We start from the raw sequence: 21,136 nt of genomic DNA, 5'->3' as shown, positions 1-21,136 counted from the left end.
AATATGTCCTCAAGTTTATGAAGGCTGAATGTAAAACTTTATAACTAAAAAGGTCAGTCACTGTGTAAGAATTGCACATTTATTTATTTATTTTTAAATAGGTCTTTCAGAAAAAAGAAGCTTATTTATATTCATAGCTTCACCAATCATGTTATATGTTGTGTCTTGTGAGACATAATTAACAGGTCCAGAGCCATTACTTTTGAAAAGTACTACTTTTCTACAGCCTGTAATTACTCCAGAAGTATGGGGCTTTGTGACTGTAGCTAGATTCAAAGACTAAACTTTCAGTGTATTTCTGTAATTTCTGTTTGGCTTCAGAAGGTGTTCAAGCACGTTTCTTAATTCTACAATGTTGTCCCGTTTTGCTTCAGTGGTAGTACTGTTGCGTAAAAGCCCCTTTAGAAGCTTGTGCTTTCTCTGATGTATATGCATGAGGGAAAACAAGAATTTCCCTTCCTATATCATAGCTTTTTGTCTCTGTGTTCAGAACTGTGAGCCTGCTATTGAAAAGGCATCCAAAACCAATGTCTATATGGCATTTGGTACAGATTTGCCATGCCTAAGTGACTACTAAGATTGTAGTATGTTGGAGTGATCTTGCAAATAAACAATGTGCAGAAGCTCGCTTTCACTCTTTGCTATTCTGTCTTTTTTGAGTGCTTATCCTTGTCTTTTTTTCAAGGGATACAATTAGATGTGACCAGCTCAGGGTCATAGCAACTAAATTCCCTTGTATCTAGAAGTTCAAAGAAGTAGTACTGCATTTTATACTTTCTTAAAAGGTGCCAAGTATGGTGCAGTCTGGCACTAGTTAAACACTGTAAGTGAAAGGGGAGCTTAAAGAATGTTATCAGAATAAAAATCTTTCTTACTAGGATAAAAATGCTTTAACCTTATATTCTTAGAAGATAAAAAAAAAAATCCATGAACTAAGCAAACAAGTCTCTCAACTACCAGTTTTAAATTCTAGACCATTGTTTAGTGTTCTATAGTGCCATGCTAATGCCATGAACTGTCTGGACCAGTTTATCTTACTGATGGCAGTATAGTATTCCTGTGACTGCTAAGTGTGTCTTTGAGATATTTTGTGTAATCAGGAGCCAGGTGAGCAGAAATGCATGTCCATGCTTTTTATGTTCAGTTTTCTTTCATTATTTTAAACATGATTGAGAATTATATCACTTTCTGAAAATGTGAAAGAACTGTTTCCTTCTGAAATTAATATGTGTACTTGCGTTGAATAAGAAAAATATTTTGTCTGAAATTTGCAGTTCGCCCTCTCAGCAGAGAGATCACCATGAGTCAAGCATACCAAAATATGTGTGCTGGGATGTACAAGGTAATTTATTTGTGCTTGCTGAACAATGGCTTTAATTTTTTTGTAGTAGGAATCAAGCATAGATTGCATGCCTTTTTTGTTTTTAGTGGGACTGGAAATTATGTTCAGGTTCATAATGTGATATGGTAAATTCTTTACTATTTTTCTATCTTTCCAGTTATAGCTAAATCATAACTTTCATCTTGCTCACAGCAAACTGTGACATAAAGCTAACACTTTTCACTGTATTTATTCTTTCCCATTTAGACGATGATTGCGTTTGACATGGATGGCAAAGTAAGAAAACCCAAGTTTGAATTGGACAGTGAGCAAGTTCGATATGAGCACAGGTTTGCTCCATTCAACAGTGTTATCACACCACCTCCAGTGCACTACTTGCAGTTTAAAGTGAGTAATCTTGAAACATGGTGCCACTCATGCTTTTATGAAGGTCATTTCCTCACCTACTATAGACATTGTTTTCATTGTAAAAAAAGCTTTTACTATCTCAAAATTCATATTGAAGTTTAAGTCAAAATGGCAAGGAGTTCTAGCTTTAGTTGTGTGCAGGGAAAATATATTGTTTTGAATTCTTACTAAAATTAGACCTTTAGATATTTAAAAATTGAACTGATGGTGTGGTTTATGAGATGCTTGGGTTGGTTTACATGAAAATAAAATCTCCTCAGATTCTCTTGGCAGACTTTCGGGCTGTGGCTATAAAGCAGCATGTTTTTAGTACTGCTGTAAGCAAACAGGAAAATGAAACAAAAGTAATTTTGAGTGTAAAATCACAGAAGTGTTGGTTGGAATGGACCAGTGGAGGCTTGTCTTGTCCAGTCTCCTGTTTGAAGTAGTTGTATAGATCACATCAATGCTGGTTTTGTCTAGCCAAATCTGAAAAAATTAAAGGATGGAGATTTTCCAAACTCTTTGGTTAGCCTGATCCAGTTATTTTTCCTGGTCCCTTTAGTCTTTGGATAACATGACTGACGTTTACACTAATCACCTTTTTTCCTAATGTCCAGTCTGAATTAGTTAAGACACCATTTGTGACCTCCCATGTTGTGTTGCACAGGTTTGTCTTCTGGCAACTTTGTAACTACCTTTCAAGTAGCTGTAGGCTGCTGTTAAGCTTACCCACTGGTGTTCTTGTCTAACTGAAAAAGTCCAGGTCCATTGACCTCCCCTTGTGGGTCACAGGCTCTGGGCCCTCAGCCATCTCCAGATCGCAGCATCTTTCATAAACTGGGTGAGTCACAGAATCACAGAATGTTAGGGATTGGAAAGGACTTTGAAAGATCATCTAGTCCAATCCCCCTGCCAGAGCAGGAACACCCAGATGAGGTTACACAGGAATGTGTCCAGGCAGCTTTTGAATGTCTCCAGAGAAGGAGATCCACAACCGCCCTGGGCAGCCTGTTCCAGTGCTCTGTCACCCTCACTGTGAAGAGGCCTCTTCTCAAATTTAAGTGGAACCTCCTGTATTCCAGTTTGTACCCATTGCCCCTAGTCCTACCATTGGCTGTCCCAGAGAAGAGCCTGGCTCCATCCTCGTGACACTCACTCTTTACATATTTATAAACATTAATGAGTTCACCCCTCAGTCTCCTCTTCTCCAAACTAAAGAGACCCAGCTCCCTCAGCCTTTCCTCATCAGGGGGGTGCTCCACTCCCTTCATCATCTTCGTGGCTCTGTGCTGGACTCTCTCCAGCAGTTTGCTGTCCTTGAACTGAGGGGCCCAGAACTGGACACAATATTCCAGATGGGGTCTCACCAGGGCAGAGTAGAGGGGAAGGAGAACCTCTCTCGACCTACTAACCGCCCCCCTTCTAATACACCCCAGGATGCCATTGGCCTTCCTGGCCACAGGGGCACAGTGCTGGCTCACAGTGCTGGCTCAGTGTCCAGCACTGGATGCCATGTTTCAGATGTTACAGCACAAATATTGAGTATAGGATGATAAGCTTCCTTGGTCTGCTGGCCACACTCCTACTGGTATAGTCCTATATGAGGTAATAAGGGCACCTTATTGACTTGTATTCAACTTGGTGTTCACAGTAATGCTGCTACTCATCCAACTGGTTATTCGCCTCTACTGATTTTAGGGTTATTCTGCCTCAGGTGCAGAAACTTGGACATTTCTTGTTAAACTTAGATTGCTGGTGGCTAAACTTAAGTTTTCTAAAGGTCTGTCTGAACTGAAGCCGTACTATTTTGTATGCCAGTCACTCTCCCTAATGTAGTGCTCTGAACAGTTGTAGTGGAAGTGACTTCTTCCTTGTCACTGAAGTTTTTTATCTTCAATCAAAAAAAAAAAAGTTTTGAACAGATTCAATATCTCACCTGCTGTAAAGTTGATTTGAATAAACAACATCATATACTTCTTTTTTTTCTCCTATTTTTTCTTGTAATTTTACATCCTGCTGCGTGGCACTATTAAAGCAAGTGAATGACAAGTTGTTCAGGGGAGGGATTGTTTTATCAAGAGTATGAGAGGCTCATTGCATCTTGTGGCACTATAAAATAATCAGTAACCATTGTAACTGTAGTGCTGCTTGGTAGTTTTCAACTTCAGTATTTATTCTTAAAATATTTTTTAGTTGACATAACTTTTTTCTTGAGCATTTTTTTTAATTAAGGTGATAAAAATATAACTTGCTGTCGGATTATTTTAATATATATTTATGTATGTCTGTAACACACCAGGAAATGTCTGATTTGAATAAGTACAGCCCACCTCCTCAGTCATCAGATCTCTACATGGCAGCTAGCAAACACTTCCAGCAAGCTAAAATGATTCTTGAGAATATTCCTAATCCAGACTATGAGGTAAGACTGGAATACTGGGAAAAGGAGTATTTGCTCATAGTAGAATAACTTTGTTTTCAGCTGGATCTCCTTGAAATCCAAAGTGTACTTTGTCAAAATGCTGAGCAAAGCTGAGAGCTTCAGTTCAGGAGTTAACAGGGGAGGGTGGTGGCATCTTACACAGTGGCTTGTTTTAGTGCATTAGGTAACATAATCAGGGTTGTGCTCACTGTTCCAAAACTTCTCCCTTCTCTGTGCCTTATATGTTTGATAGCAACTTAGTTCCTTCTTGCATGTTGTCTTCTGGCCCTGTTCTAAAAGCCTATCAGTTTTAACAAGAAGGTGTCACATGCCTGTCTCACTCAGCTGGAATCTGGTAATTCGCAAGTACTCCTGAAAGGTGGGAAAATAGGTTTGAATGTTTTCAGCCTGAAAAGAGGATTGAGTCTTGTGCTTGTTTCCTGCAGTAGTTTGATAAATGAATTTTCCGCTCTCGTTATGCCACAGTTTTGGGGGTAGATACCTGGAGTCTGTCTAAACCTCTGTTTAGATTAGTGCCTCAGAACTTGCCATAGTTTGACAATTTTTGAACTTAAGCATGGAAAGCAGTGGTTTCTGTGGTCTGTTGAATAAAAAAGTGACTCTTAAAATCAGTCTCCCCTCCATTAAATTTAATTAGTCCAGCTGTTACACTTTAAAGCAAATCCAAAATGCCCTGATCTCTATTAAACTGATACTGTAAGAGACTGCTGCATTGTTAGAGTATGTGAACATTTGAGTATTACCTTTAAAATTATTTTGAGGTCATATGCTTTCACTTGAAAACTTGTTGCTGCTTTGTATTTAGGTGAATCGAATTCTAAAGGTTGCTAAACCCAACATTGTGGTCATGAAGCTGCTGGCAGGAGGCCACAAAAAAGACTCTAAGGTAAGAAAATGCCAGTTGATTTGAATGTAAAATTTACTATTACACGCAACACTACCACAGATCTCTTACAGCTGAATGAGCAGGTTCAGGCCACAGTTACTCTAGCTCTTGAAAAACTGGGAAAGTAACTTAATCCATTTTTCCCTTGGAAATAGTTTGATGCAGTTATTTAAATATGGAAAACTCCTGCTTCTAAATGTTTTGGAAAAAAAATTGGGAATTGCGTGAGGGATAACGTACAAGTACGGGTGTTCCTCAAGAGCAGGAAGAAGTAATTGGTAGCAGCATCTCAGCAGCTCGTGCGAACACCTGTGGGAGAGGGCTGGCTGCCAGGACAGCGGGTGCCACGTGGGTCACAGGCAGGAGGTGGCCTTCCGACGCGCCGTGCCGCTGAAGGCTTGGCACAGGAGGCTGAAGGGAGAGGCACACCAGCACCCTACAGCTTTGTGCCCGTCACTGCTGGAGGATGACTGGCATATCCAGAAGTGGGTCGAAATATTTTCCAGATATTAATTTAAGGAGCTAGGATTATTTTTCTTCTATCTTCTGCTGCTTAAAAGTCTTTTCTTTCTATCTGCAGGGTATCCCTTATTGTGAGATTAAATTCAATGTTTAAAATATTTTCTTTCTAGGTTCCTCCAGAATTTGACTTCTCCCCTCATAAATATTTTCCAGTTGTGAAGCTTGTTTGAAAGACAAGAGATTATTGTTAGGATACCTGAAACATACAGATACCACCTGTAGGATGGAGTATCTAGTGCTGCACCCAGACAAAGAGGAATTTCCAGGATAAAAGTACCATTATGTGGAATATTTGTACTCTGCTTTCTTTACGTGATCTGAATGATAACTGCTGTTTAAGTGGTTTGCATGGTTTTACAGGTGAAGCAGATTTTAATAAATGGTTTTATTGAAAAATGTTGTACCTGAATTATTTACACATTTTGATCATAAATCACATTAATAAGTAAGCTCTGACAGAAAGTGGTAGTTTGGTGATTTAATAGCATTAGGGACTGAACAAAAATAAAACATAAAAGCCTCATGTCTTCTACGCACAGCTGAGCTACTGAAATTTGGCTTTGAACAAAGCCACTTGGAGAGATTCTGAGTTTCCGTATTTTTCACTTTGTTGCACCAAATTTTCTCACTTTGCAAGTAGAAAGACTGAATTCTTTTCTTGCCAAGTCCTGCAAGCTAAAACAATATAGAAATTGAGAGCAGCTGGAAACTAGTCATTTATTTCCTCCTGCACTGAATTTAGTGACTTTTATTTTACTGAAGTAAATTGTCTAGGAGGTATTTTGTCTCAGATGTAGAAGGCCTTGGAGCAGTGGAGTAAGTTACTTCTAGTTGCAGTTTGTTCCGTTGTCTTTATTCTTCACCTACCGTAGCATCTGCATAGCTAACACTGTAACAGCCACTAGCAACACAGGAACACAACACACTAGGAGTCTATTTAACTGTTCTGCAACTTTATTTCAATCCTGTGTTTGCTTTGCCATTGCAAAGCAGGGATTGCTGATTTGTTCCATTGCTCAGTCAAGTCTTGCATGACCTTCATTGTCTTGCTTTAACTGCGATGCTGATGCTGGATCCTAGTGCCTTCTGTAGTGCTTGATACAGGTAGAAATGCCAAACAGGAGAAGCCCCAAACCTACTCTTTCTTTCCTGGAACAGTTCTTTCTCCTGCATATGTGAAATAAGAGCTCAGCTGTTGCATTGATCAACCTTCTGTTACAAGAGGGGAAAAAAGCTTTAGAACATCAGGTTGGAAGGGACCACAAGGATTACCTGGTCCAATCCTTCTTGGCAAAAGCACAATCTGTGCAAGATGGCTCAGCACCCTGTCCAGTTGAATCTTAAAAGTGTTCAGTGTTGAGGAATCCACCACTTCCTGAGGAGATTATTCCAGTGGTTGATTTTGATTGTTCTCATTGTGAAAAATTTCCCTCGTGTCCAATCAGAATCTCCCCAGGAATAACTTGTACCCATTAACCCTCATGTTTTCCACATGGCTTCTTGTAAAAAGGGGGTCTCCATCTTCTTTGTAGCTACCCTTTAAATACTGGAATGTGATGTTGAGGTCTCCCCTAAGCCGTCTTTTCTCAAGGCTGAACAAGCCCAGTTCTCTCAGCTTTCCCTCATATGGTGGCTTCTCAGTCCTCTGATCACCTTTGTGGCTCTTCTCTGGACCCTCTCCAGCCTGTCCTCATCTTTTTGTATAGCAGGGACTGAAAATGAACACAAAGCTGACTTATCTTTGATAAACCATACTGCCAAGTCCTACCATAAAGACAAATCCTCCAGGTTTCACTGTGTTGGACAAGACAATTCCTCCTTTTGGTGCAAAACAGCTTTCTCCATAGTGAGGAGTTTGTAACTCCTTTACCAAGAAAGACATTTGTTTGTGTTTCTCCTAATACCTAGTTGTACCGTGGAATAACACCGCTTCAACTCATCACCTAAGCATCAGCACTGCTGAGCTAGAGCTGAAAAACAGTGAAGAAAGTCTAAAGTGGAACACCAACTTGCCTGCAAGCAATTCACAGTTTCTTGCAATAAGCAGGAGTACTGCCCTGAAGACGTAAGTTTCCTCACCTGGCTGCATACCATTTTATATGGTGGCTTATCACTATTAAAATACTTCAATACTTCTCTGTAGTTGTCAAAGGAATGAAAATCCTAGAAAGTGTAGATGTAAAGATGGCAAACTGGTTCTAGTGCAAGGCACTGAGAATTATTCTGGCTTTTGCTGACTTCTTGTAAACAATCACAAAATTTTCTCCTGTCTTAGAAAACAAAATGACAGCAGGCCAAGGACAGCCTTTGGTATTTCTCCAACAGAAGCAGCAAGTATAAGAGAAACCCATGTTCCACATGATTTATAGAACTAAAAACCAAAAGAAAACAAAACAAACAAAAAAAAACCCCACACAACAGGAACAATCACCTTTCCCGTTTTCATTAACATTAGAAGTGGATGAACTATACAGAATAAGTTAAATACACAGTAAGGAAGATTATTTTTATTTTAAAATGTTTATCTAAAATGTATCAGGCTTAGTTTTTAAAAACCAAGGACAAGTGTTATTTTATCCCCAAGATCATTACAGCAAAGGAACCTTCCCTGCCTCATGCAACTAAAAATTATAGTGATAGACAACACTACATAATGTAAACCGTAATTCCAAATGAATCTATTGTTTTGTTCAACTAAAAAGTCATTTAATTTTAAAGTTCTATATAGCAGATATACAGACAAGACCCTTGTCTACCAGAAATCCACCACCCTAGTTACATTCCTGTAGCACTTGAAGCCATTGAGAATAAGGTTGTATTCCTTTATGCTTTTGAACAGCAGGTTTTCTGACCCCCTCCTGTCAGAGGTGTAACAAGTGTGCTCAGTACAAAGGTGGTCTTGTTCTAGCTGGCTAGTGAGAAACCCAGTCAGGTTTGGGTACTGTACAGAAATACAGGCAAAACAATCCATTTTAAATAATTCTCTAGCAATATATTAATTACCTTAAGGATTTTGTTTGGGATTTTACCAGGATCAAGTTAAAGTCATTCATTCAACCTGAATACAGTGTTTCACCGTACATTTTATATAACATATGCTCTTCAACAATCACTATTAAATTCCTGATTAACATAATCTCACCTATAAAACTGTTTGCAGATTAAGTAAGTCCTAAGAAAATACACCTTTTACTCAAGAATACAGGTTAACATTTTGATGTTAAAACATGCCATTATTTGGAAAAAACAAACAACAACCTTAATAGCCCAAGTTTCCCAATACACATCAGTTAGAAGGGATGCTTATACCTCCTTTTCTCTCCTGCTTACAAGCATTTGTTTTCCCTGTTATACTGACTAGCAGCCCAGACCAGTTAAGTCCAATTTAAGTAAAAGACACAGGGTAACCAAGAGCTCAATAATGGAAGTCACGTGGAAGCCACATACATTCTCAGAAGAATTCAAGTTACACATGGCAAGTCTGTCAGTGATCAGTCTTTAGGCTTAATAGGCACCATTTGACTTGAGCTCTGCCTCTCACTCCGACAACTTACGCTCTCGTCATACACAAAACAACCAACCTTCCATTTGCATATTTAGGCATCTCAAGGTACAGGAGCTGTAAACTAATAGGCTGAGGAATGAGACACCACAAAAGTTGTTACAAAATGAAGTGCATTAAGACAAAGCCAAGACAAATTAGTATTTTCTTAAGTGAAATTGCTAGTTGGGAAGTTAGCTGTATCTGTCTGCTCCTGTGCTGTCACAACAGAGGTGGGTTCACACTCAAAAAGATTGCTCCAATCACAGGTGTCAGTCTTGAGAACAGATATGAATACAACCTTAAAACCAGCTGGGTACATGTACACACCATGCAGGCTGGACTGCAGTTACGGGTGCCTTAGTGGTAGTAGAGAGTATTTCTAGGTTATCACAAGTAAACTAGTTTCTAGTTTACATTCAACAAGTTTCAGAAAAGACAAAGACTACAGAACACTAACAACATGATGCAACTTCCTTAACATTGTGCATAACACAGGACTTCACAACAACTACAGTTTCCCCCGTGGGAGACATTGAGATGTCTGGTAAATGCATGGTCTGGTTTACCTTCTTGAAAAGCTTAGCACAGAAGATCAGTCACTTTGAGCAGCTGAGATGAAGGTGAGAATGTGCCTTTTGACTTTTTAGCAGAAGGCAGTGGCTGGGTGGAGTAAAGGGTAAGTTGTACCACACCATTTCAGATGGGTTTTGTCGCAAAAAGTTTAGGAGTTTGAATTTTTATACTCTGAATGTGTATAAGTTAGCCATAACTGAACCATACCATAGTACTGATCTTGTGAACAGCAGTCCAACAAAGCTTTCAGAAAAATCTTCCTGCTAATCTCTTAAGAAGACACTATTGTCAGAATATTATTTATTTTTTTTTAAACTAAAGGCTAAGAGCACAACCAGGACAGTGTTTCAGCCTGGTTACAGATAGTGTAAGCTAGCAATTCCATTTAGGAGGCCCAGGAGAATGTATCATACTGCATAATATCTGAGGACTACAATCATGGTTTCTGAGTCTTATCTACATAGCAGTAAAAAGGTGCCAGAAGAGGCACAACTGCAGCATGGGCCATTTTTCATCCTTCCCATGGTTTGTCAAGGTAACTTAGCTCCTCTTAAAAATAGGCTGGGGACCTACCTACTGCATTGCTCAGGAAAGACATCCATGCTTGGTAGTGGAGTCTTTCTCATCTACCACCAATCCACACATATTATAGTATGACTCTGCAAGCTGGCAGACTTCAAAGTTATACACTTATTGCTAGTTGGTGTCAATTTTATAATTGGTAGGAAGGAGAGAGTCATTGCAGAAGTCAAGATGCTTTAAAACAAGCCTCCAGAGATTTAAGATTTTTTTTTTCACCACTGAAACAGTACTGAAACTTCACAAGAAAATACCACTTCATTTGGGCACTTATTGAAGCCTTGAGAAGATAATAAAAACATTATCAGATCACTTTGCTCTTATCATTGCTGCAATTATATGAAGAGGTGACTAAGTTGCAACATTAATCTCATTTCTTCACAACCTCTGTCGTTCTTCACCATGCTCCAATACGTGGTTCTTTGTATCTTCAGAGTTTTGATCTAATTAGGAAAAAAAGAAAAAGGTACAGAAATCTCTTAAGAGGCAGAAGTGACAGTTCTTCATCTAGAAAACAAATCTAGAATACAGCAGGAGACATTCTGAAAGGACTGTTAGGTACGGTATAGTAAAGCTACAGATACCGCCCCTCCCCACCACATGTTAAACGGTGGCTTCAGTGATGCTTTCAAGAAAATAGGTCACACTGTCAACACGGGGGAAAGCTCAAAGAAAAAAGGGAAATTAGCCAGCTATGTCTGCTATAGGATACCATGGAAAACATAAGCTTAAAATTTTCAGCATGTGGTACTGATGACAGGTTAAAACTTCTTTTATTATTATTTATTTCTTTTTTTCTTTTCCATTTTCAATCCCTGCAAGCGCTGCTTGCTTGTCTGTTTCTGATTCAGCTTCATTCTCATCTACATCGTAATCAACATTCTTGTCCTGGTTCAATGCTTCATATTCCTGTTTGTCTAGAAAAACATTAAAAATAATAAGTTTTATGGTATACCTTAATGTCATCTGCACACGAAACAGTTACTGTAACAATGTTCAACAGAATTTACTTTGCTGCTGAATGAATTGCTGTTTAGAGTAGGTTTTCGTATTATTTTTCCATTTGGACTGTTAAACTTCAGAGCAGGTTTTGCTGTAAATCTTTTCTAAAGAACTAGATAAAAGACAGAAACTTCTGGGATTTTGAAAGTGTAATAAAAAATTCAGCCAGCATTCAGATAGACAAAAAGGAAAAGCATTGAACAATTTCAGAATACATTAAAGGACGGCCTAAGGAAGGGTAAAACCTGAAGCCAATGCTCAAAACTTGACTGTGGTATTGCTTTTAAATGTATTGCCACCACCACTAAAACATATCTCGTCTTCCCCACTTCTTGTTTTAATTTGTCCACCAAGCAGAAAGCTGTGACCATAGCATAAAAAAAATAAGTATTTTATGCTAACTTGACACAAAAGTGCTATGAGATATTTTCTTCACTGAGTCATATTCATCTCAAGCAACTTTTATGACTATTTTAAGATTTCTTTATATAGAGAGCTCAAAACCAAATGGAAGCATTATTTCTGATTGCCAAACTACTACTCTTATTTTTCAGTTAACTAGCTAGGAAAAAACATAACAGCATAGAGGTACAAGCAGATGCAGTTAAGAGCGATCAGAGCCTCTGGTTCAGACCACTCTCAAGCCAAGCCCTCTAATTACTAACTGGCTTAGAAACAGGCTTGAAAATTTTTTGGCTTATGTTGTCCATGTTCAGACCACCACATCAAACAGATTTGTACAGTTACAGACCCAAAGGTCTCAAAGTATTAAAATAAGCTTTTATTGAAAGAGAAGATGCTCAGAAATGTGGAAGAACTCTTTTTCTACCTTAGGCTCCTTTGGCTACAAGGAGTAAGGTATGGTATTTTTGTTGAACAATCAAGCCTGAAGAAATCCTACTAGTCCTTCCAGCTCACGGAAACTCTGACCTTTCCCAGGCTACATAACAGAGCTTTAACTTGCATAATTTCAGTGATTTTTTTACCTCATCTTTCTGCTATTTATTTCCATTAAAACAGAAGCAGTTTAGGTAACTTTTATTCACATCTCTTTGGGGGCAGCCTGCTCTGGCCAGCATCTTTTTGGAAGAGTTGGGAAAATACTGCTCTAGCAATGCAGATGACATTATTTATCCCTGCCAAGTTATCAACAGTGTTAACATCATCACTCATCATTCTATTAATGCATTCACTAGAAAAGCATAAACAGCACTTTTGGGGGCATTATTTCCTGCTCTGACTGTCGTAAGGCTTCTTCGTGATTACTCTGAGCTAGTAGGTCCACCTGAGACCAAGTTCCTCCAGACAGGCAGAAGGATGTCTAGGTTCTGGTCATGTTTAGGCACAACATCAATATTCTGCTGCCCAGTGATGCAGAGACACGTGGTTCTGGGTCACATGTGGTTGCTGCCACAAACTGGCACCTTTGCAACTTCTGATCTACAGCTTTGCAGACTCCCAATAATGAACTTCAGATACCTGAAGTCTTAAGGCTGAGCTTGACTCATGCTAGCTTATTTTGACATAGGGACAGCTAGCATTTACACACTGACACTATAAAAAGTCTGCAAAACATCAATACCTCTCATCAATGCTTTGGATGGTTAACGCCTCATCCTTTGCAAATGTATCAGATTCTTATAAAGCTGCAACACCAAAAAGTGGGGCTCATTTCCCCACATGCCTTGTACAGCCAATGGAGAGAGAGACTGGAATGCTACCACAGTGACGCAGAAGAACCCAGCCAGGCAGCTCCATGCTGCACAAACAAAAGCCTCCAGCTTTACCCATGTCTGTAGCAGACTGCTGCGGACTGACTACCCTTTTGCGTCTCAAACTAAGCTTTACAAAACCTCATACTGAGTCCGGCCAGCTGCCACCACTGTTGTAGAAACCGTGCTCTACTCCACATTTCCATTTCTTCACTGTTCTTAACAGTACATGACATGTTACCAACCAGGCTTTCCAGGGGGTGAGTCATCCTGCTTAGCATTGTAGTTTAGGAGCTGCTCCCTCTCAATTTCCTCACTGGCAGCTTGCTCTGCTGCCAGCTGTAGTGCATCTTGCCCCACCACCTGTTTCCCATCTTCAGACTGATTCAGCTCCATCTCTGACATCTCCTTACGACCCTCAGCAACCTGGAGTGAATCCTGTGGGTTTTTCAGGTCACTTGAAAGCTTCTCCTCTTCTGCCTTAGGCTCTTGTTTTCTGATGTCAGTTGGGCCCTTTATTCTTTCTGTGAACAATAAAAATGATTCTGAGTAAAAAACCTAATGCCTTTCAGTGGTGGCACACGCTGAAAGCCTTCAATGAATATTGCTTTATCCTTGACATTCAATTCTTGTTTCACCTGGGAAAGAGTATCTTCCAACTACATCAGTTCCAAAGAGAAATAAGATACCCCATGTTTTTGCTATTTGGAACAGCTAAAGAATGAGATTTGTAGAGTCTACTGTGACATTGTTTACTGTCAACAGATTCACACTTCTACCTACTTAAAATTTTGGTATGTGCAGTTAATAAATTAGGCAGGTGAAACAAGCAGATTAAATAAAAAATGCAGTGTGCTATGTAAGCATCAGGTTTCTGTGTTTTACTTCTTGTTACTAACTCCATAGGGAGGACTAGCAGGCTAGATGTGCCAAACTTAGTAAGAAAGTAAATTTTAAATGTGCTTGCAGATCATTTATTCCAAAAGCAGGGTATTAAATGATGAATATGACTACAGAATTGCAAATATTTGTATTTTACTTTACATGTAGCATGTCAATTATAACAAAACTGAGCCAGTAGGAATGCTGGTAATAAAAATGCTTGAATAGATATTATACCTCTCCACAGCCTGAAAAATGATTAAAGTTCAGTCTACTGGTGTCACTTCTTCCATCGTAATCTTGTGTACAAAGATGTTTTTTAAATGCTTGATTAAACGTTCTTAATTAGTAAGATAGTGATTTTCACCTCACCTTTAGCCTCCATCGGGTCTACCTTTTTTACTGTAGGTGCTGTGTTAGGTATATCTTCATTGGGTTTCTGCTGTTCCAAGTTGGCCTGCTTGATCTCGGTTTCCTTCAAGGCTGGCAGTTGAATATCGACCTATATAAAGTGAATGTACATAGACAGGCATTGGCCTATATAACCAGTAGATTTTGGAAGGGAAGTAAAAATCCGGTAAGAATTCAGTAGGGGAAAAACAATCCTAACACACTGTGAAATATTTGGACTGAAAAAAGGTGATGGAAGTACCACACAATCTTGAGTGTGCAGTGTTGTTTCTATATAACAACACAAAACACTGGGAGAATTTAACACACCTTCAAATCTAATTGTAGCTGTCAAAAAGGTTACTGTTCTTGGTTAGCACTTCACAAGAAACACTACCTATTATTCTCCAAGGGTCACAGAACTGTAACACCGCACATCGCTCCACTGTTGCCTTGCTATTGTGTCAGAGTCAGCAGAGCAACAAACAGATGGCATTAACTACTATTAGTAATCTACAGGGACAGGCAAACTGAGTTTCGGCATAATAAGACTTCAGTTAAGGAAGCCTGTACAAAACTGTTCTAAAACTATGTTGAATGCAGGATGAAGAGAAGAAAAACTTACATCAACAAACTAGACAAGAATATCTGTTTAATGTGATGTAGCTTACTTAAGAATGTATTAAATACTGGTACTAGACTGCTCTCAACATCTGGCCTGCTGGAGGATTAATGACTAAGATGTACACCGCCTTGAAGATCTTCCAATTTAGCAATTAAAATTCTATGTACAACTTTTACTCATATTAGCATTTAATTGGCTGAGAGCTATGTCAATTCAGTGCACACAAACACGAAGCATTAAATGTTCCTGGAACCCACGTGGTGCTACACCAGCTTTGGTGCAAAACACCCAGACTGTTATAAAACTGTTTGTTCTATGGGGATTTTTTGGTTGGGTTTTTGTTTTGTTTAAAAAAAAATAATCAAAAGACACAGAGGAACAACAAGCATACAGACATGTGGAGACGTAAATCTTTTTATAGCTGGTACTATACAAATGAATAGGAAACCTTACGGTATAGAAAGTCGTATGGTCAACAGAAAGTCTGTCACAATTTCTGATAAGACCATAGCTACCCATTGTTCTAAGCAGGTTAAGAAAACACTAGGTTGTCTCAAGTCTTCACGCAATTATTTGGAAAATGTCTGCAGAAAGAAGCCGTTAAATAACCAAGAAGCCGAAGTTGTAGAGGATTTGTAGGACATAATTACTTGGCTGTTTTGAAAATGTTTAAGCTCAGTCAAGGCCAGGCAGAACTCAAGACTTTGGGTCAACACCATGAAGTCCAACATCAACAACAAATAATCTAGCATTAACTCTTCTAAAAGCCTGAGCAGCCATTATTACTAGACACTTGGTTACTGCAGTGAGGATATTCAGAAGAACTCCATCTTCTGTCATGAAAATAAAAATGCTGTATTTAAAAATGCTTCTGTCTTATAAATAATTCAACCTCATCAGAAACTGAACATAAGACCATTTTTCACTTTATACTGGGCATGAATTCTTCTGTAAAAATACAGAACATTCACTTAATAGCAAGAAATCATCTCTTAATTAAATGTGCAAAACCCCCTAAGTTATATTACCTTAAATTTCTAGCTCTGTCATTTTTAAGGACGGTGTCAAATAAAATAAAATGGTGCACGCTGAAAATTTAAGTGGTTGTGTAAAAACATAATAATTGGAACGTGTTGTGTATTCCTCAACTGAAAAGTATACATCGTTCTTTAAAACACAGAGCTGTAAGAAAAGCTGCATATTTACCACCCAACACTCCATCTTCTTCCTCTGTTTTATTTTAACTCCGATCTTTCCATTACATAAGCATGTACATCTTACAAACAGCAATCATTCCAGCTAAAAATTCTGGGTAAAACCAGAGATTTCCTCAGGGTCACCTTGCACTAACGATAAATAACCCAGCATTTGCAGAAGCAAAAAGTTGGAATCCTTGTGCAAACAAACAACTGAGAAGGTTGCAGCCTGACGTACACAACATCGTCACAGATACTAGGGAACGCAAACAGACAGAATTTATCTAGGCTGTAGCTATATTAGTGGCTATTTCATCTGCAGATTAAAAGGAGAACAGGGAACCTGCCCTTCCTAACTTACTGCCCGCTTTGAGTAAAGATTGTCCCCGGCTATGGGACTTGCCGCAGGAGACCAAAATTGTCCCGTAGGGGGGCTTCAGCCAAACTCCTCAGGTGCCTTCTGTGATTATTTCCCTTCCAAATTGGAAATGGTAAAAAAAAACCCCTCAGACCACAAAACAAAACAAAACAAAACTTTCTGGTGCAAGCAATTCCAATGAAAATGTGCTCCAAAGCCACACTAGAAATTAAGTTGTCCACCGCTCTAGTATGGTTTTCCCCACATCAACTTTCCAAATAGTATTTTCACATCGTGACATTAAACAAGATACATATGTGTGACAAACAAATGATCATCTCCAAACAATGGGCTTTTTATTTACTTATTACTATATATTTACTATTACTATAATTTTTCCTCAACGCACAAAACAACTAAGTCCTTTAATGAAGTCAAAGGAGCGGTGAGCCAAAGCTCAGCAGTGTTAAATATACTTTAATGGGCTCCACACCGCTCCCAGCATCACCTCTCAAATTCTGCCCATCTCAGAAACCCCGTGATTAGGAGTCTCCTGCAGGACCTCCGCCTTGCTCTGTCCTTGGAATCACTCAATTTTCCATAGACCAGAAACATTCAACAGATGTGAGAAAAGCAGTGCAAAACTTCAGGAGATGGGCTAATGCTAGCTGAAGACAGCAGAAAGGTAGAAAACAACTTAAGAATTGCAAAGAAAAATATTTTTAAGAAGTTATTCAAACCATACCTCGCCATTTTTTTTTGAATCTTCTGATAAGTCTTTGTTTTCTTGGATTTGTGCTACATCACCACCCTTTTTTGCAAGCTCATCTATCCTTTCTTCACATTGTTCTTTTATTTCTTTCATCTGATTGATGCACTGTGACCTGAAGAAAACATGAACAAGTGAGCAGTTGTTAACTTTCATCCACAATCTTCTAAAATGTTCTTTTGTAAAACGATTTTTTTTTCCATTTTATTATTTTCTTAGTTCTATTACCTGTGCTTACATTTGACAAGTCAATAAGAAAAAATGCGATGTTAATCTAAGTATTCAGGACAAACTCACGGTGCAGGCGGTCCAAGTTCTAATGGAAGAAATTAATTTAGACTGCTTTAATTAGACCAGTTCAACAAGCTAGGTGAATTTTCTTGTCTTTTGCTAATGAGTTTCAGTTAAGTCAAAATAAATGTTGATCCCTGAAGCCTTTCTTAGTATGGAAACAGAAATACAGATGTAAGCCTTTATCCAACCGTAACAGTGACGAGCAGCGGTGGGTCTGGGTGGATCCTGATGAGAAGTGCATCACGCTAGAGGAAAATGGGGTGAAAAATCATCATAGTGGTCAGCACCCCCTGCACTGTAGAGCATGCCCAAGGAACAGCCTTGGTGGGGGACCACTCTGCTTCTCTTCCCTGCTGGACCCCGCAACAAAGGAGTCTGTTAAGGTTTTTTTAACTCTTTTCGTCTTTCTCCCCTTTGTTTTTTTTTCCCCACTCCAAGGTAACATTTGAGTTCAATGTATACCACCAGACACAGACCCTGAAAACACATCTTTCTGCATGCAAAGCCTTCCTCACCTCCCGTGAACAACCAAACGGTCAACATACTGCACGTTTTACCTCCTCCTCACTAAGACAGAAGGGGGATCAATTTCTGAGCCTGGCTTTCGCAGAGTGTTAATAACCTCTGTGTTACAGCAGCTCCTTCAGACAGGCATGTTCCAGTTTCTCAAGCTGCAAAAAAGGTACTACCAAATCCGAGGAATTCTCAGGGCACGTGCGCTCTATGACAGCAAGTCACCAGTTTTTGCTGCACTTTCACCCTTCTCCACCCACACCTCCCTTTTTAAAGCAAAACATCTGTTCTGTAGTTCACATCCAAAAGGGAAGAGAAATGGTAGGCAGATATGCTATGAACTGGCAAATTAATTACCTTTGTGAACTGACAAATTAATTACCTTTATTACCATTTGTTCTTGAGAAGGCTTTATTCTGAAGTCTGTTTTTGCTAATGCTACTACATGGAAGAGTCATCAAAATAAAAAGTGCTTCATAAGCTGGTGAATATTAGAGACAATAAAACAGCATTAGGTTTGAGTTATGCACAGATTCACTAATTTCTAGGAAATAAAAGAACATCAGAATTGCCTGCACTTCAGTTTGCAAGCTTGAGAAAGATGCAGTATACAGAAAACCTGAAGTTGGAGACAGAGCAATCTTTCACAAATGCTCTTTTGTCCCACATTGTGCATGAAAATAAAGTTATTATCTGTGTCAAATCCTCATAATTTTTAATTCTTTATCTGTGAAGGAATTCCCTTCTTGTAAAAGTGCTTTCTGGAGATTTTAATACTTATGCATACAACTTTTGAAGCACAAGAACAGCACTAGTTTCTCCACCTCATCCCATTGCTATGACACACTTCAAATGGGCAAAAACAGTGCTCTTAAATTCAGTCTTCATGTGTGTTTTCTCTCTTACAAGGTTACACAGAGTCAGTTTCTGCAATAAACAGCTCACCTGTGCACACACAAAGGAGCCGAAGTTACACCCTCCCCAACTGTTCCCAGGCCCATCACAGGAGCCATCAGCCCATCCAAGACCCACGTCCATGAGCCCAAAGGAGCACAGAAGCACAAGGGCAACAAGGAGCCTAAACTGCAGACTTGGAATAAGGAACACCGTGTCCAGACCATCTCACAGTCCCAGGGCTGTCCCAGGTCAGACTCAGCCCCCATGTCAGGAGTGAAACCCATCAAGATGAGTCAACAGGACCAAAATGTTGCCGGACCATGGCAGGGGACACATGATGGGATGCAGATGTAGAACATGTCAGGATTGCACAGGAGTTATTATGGGACCAAAGGCTGGGAAAGGCGTGGATCTCTAGCAGGAACGAGCACAAGAAGAGAGACAAATAGGGGGATTAAGAGTTGGTGGCATGTAAACAGTCAGCTCTTGCTGAACAAGCTCTACTGCAAGGAGGCAGCACTGGGCATCGCGTGCACTAAGTGTATCTCCCTAAATCGACTGCTGAGGAACATGCACTCCTTTTGCAGACTATAGCAGAAAACTCTAACCAAGCAGTAAATCCTAACCAAGCTTGCTCCAAGAAAACACTAAGATGAAACTTCAAGACTTCGGCATGAGAAAAACAATTCTTTTTGTGCCTTCAAAGTTATCAAATTTTGTTCTTACGCTTTCCACACACACAACTGATTTTATCACTGTCCTTCTCAGTGCAACATCTGATCGTTTAAAAAGAGTGATTTACCATGTGTGCAGTTAAAAAAAGGCATTTGACTTCTGTCACCTTTTAATAACATTTTCAATTATATGATAATACTCTCTCTTCATCTCTCCACTGGCCAAAGTGTACTTGACACATAAGGTGCAAAACTGTCATCCACGCAACTCCAAGTCAAAGGAGGAACTCACTGGCACAGTACAAAAGCAGGTCTAGTGCCCCCTCCCGCCAAGGTTTACTGAAGATGAGCAGAGGGGCAACACGTTGTTTTACTCCTAATATTTGAGGGGAGGAAGGAAGACAGATTAAAAATAACATTTTGAGTGTTTCTAATAATACTTGTTTTTCTAGGCTCATAACCACACTGGGAAAAGGTTATTTGTAAGCATTTAAAATGACACTATTAAGTAAGCATTCAGTAACAGCAAAGAGGAACGTGTGTAACCAAGTAACGATCAGTCTGTTTCTACCAACTACCGGAACACAATGCAAAGTTAGTAATGTCACTTACTACAACAGTGCAATATTAATGTTCCAACATCTCCCCTAAAGGTAAGCAACAAGTAACAATTAAACAAATATATTTATATATGCTCCTGCTAGAATTGTATGAGTGCTACAGGATGCTCATGCTATAAATAATTCCACCAAAAAACGAGTGCAAATTTTGTTTTCCTCAGTTGCATAGCCACAAAAAAAATCCAGAAATAGAAAATGAACACTTCAGTGTTATTCAACAAAGTGAGAGAAAAAGTGTAAGTCCTGACTGTTTCTACACCTACCCTGACACAAGCAAACCCATCTTCAGCAACGTAACTTGTTAGCCCTTCACCTTGAGCCAGCCTTGGCCCTGGAGCTGTACCCTCCAAATCCAACCTTCTGCTAAACAAAGAGGGATTCTTTACAGTACACTCCCACAAGCAGGGATGCTCTGTCAGCAGTTTCCTCAACGGAGCTATACTTGAAAATATTTCACCAGACATGGGCAGTAAACCTGAGTTTTCAGAAACCAGACTCACTGCATTTTCCTTCTGTTACTTCCCCATACACACATATCAATCCAGTGCTCCTAGGATGCACCACTCATGTAGAGCATGACTGTATGGTGCTTACATACACCTACAGATCCACTTATTCTTGCTGATCTCAGCCTTATAAAGAAGATGCTGGCACACACACATTCTAACTAGCAAAGAATTATCAAGAGAAATCCAGGAGTACCAGCTCTGTCATTAACTAAACAGCAAAGTGATGGTGCTTAACAACTGTGGTACACAACAAGCACAGAGGGAAAGAGTACCTTAACAGACACTTAAGTGCAACATGGCTTAATCAAAGTTTGATACGAACTTAAGTCTCCAACTTCCTTCTACTTTTCTCCTACAAGTCCTAAATTATTAGAACTCCAACAAGACGATCCAACTGGGTCATCATTACTAAATGA

The 21,136-nt window shown here is 39.3% G+C and overlaps 2 protein-coding genes and 1 long non-coding RNA gene across 28 annotated transcripts in view; 1 reads left to right on the top strand and 2 right to left on the bottom strand.

The window, feature by feature from the left end:
• The window catches only part of NAA35 (N-alpha-acetyltransferase 35, NatC auxiliary subunit), a 30,788-nt gene extending 24,809 nt beyond the window's left edge, over window positions 1-5,979 (top strand). For all 13 annotated transcript variants that reach the window (XM_065045863.1, XM_065045858.1, XM_065045852.1 and 10 more), the window contains 5 exons: window positions 1,275-1,342; window positions 1,589-1,729; window positions 4,032-4,154; window positions 4,981-5,061; window positions 5,694-5,979. In XM_065045863.1, coding sequence (XP_064901935.1) covers window positions 1,275-1,342; window positions 1,589-1,729; window positions 4,032-4,154; window positions 4,981-5,061; window positions 5,694-5,753 — 473 coding nt within the window. In that variant the 3' untranslated portion in view covers window positions 5,754-5,979. The remainder of the gene's footprint in view (window positions 1-1,274; window positions 1,343-1,588; window positions 1,730-4,031; window positions 4,155-4,980; window positions 5,062-5,693) is intronic.
• Window positions 5,980-6,515: 536 nt separating this feature from the next.
• LOC135577281 (uncharacterized) lies at window positions 6,516-6,985 on the bottom strand. The gene is made up of 2 exons (XR_010468954.1): window positions 6,856-6,985; window positions 6,516-6,750 (listed from the first exon to the last, which is right to left on the bottom strand). It is a non-coding gene; the product is annotated as an uncharacterized LOC135577281 (long non-coding RNA).
• Window positions 6,986-8,068: 1,083 nt separating this feature from the next.
• GOLM1 (golgi membrane protein 1) overlaps window positions 8,069-21,136 on the bottom strand; it is a 34,871-nt gene continuing 21,803 nt past the window's right edge. For all 14 annotated transcript variants that reach the window (XM_065045867.1, XM_065045869.1, XM_065045872.1 and 11 more), the window contains 4 exons: window positions 17,190-17,328; window positions 14,248-14,377; window positions 13,239-13,517; window positions 8,069-10,722 (listed from right to left, as the gene is read on the bottom strand). In XM_065045867.1, the coding sequence (XP_064901939.1) occupies window positions 10,658-10,722; window positions 13,239-13,517; window positions 14,248-14,377; window positions 17,190-17,328 (613 nt within the window). In that variant the 3' untranslated portion in view covers window positions 8,069-10,657. The remainder of the gene's footprint in view (window positions 10,723-13,238; window positions 13,518-14,247; window positions 14,378-17,189; window positions 17,329-21,136) is intronic.

Source organism: Columba livia, chromosome Z, assembly GCF_036013475.1.
Source record: "Columba livia isolate bColLiv1 breed racing homer chromosome Z, bColLiv1.pat.W.v2, whole genome shotgun sequence".
NCBI lineage: Eukaryota > Metazoa > Chordata > Aves > Columbiformes > Columbidae > Columba > Columba livia.
This window is presented reverse-complemented; position numbering and strand designations above follow the sequence as displayed.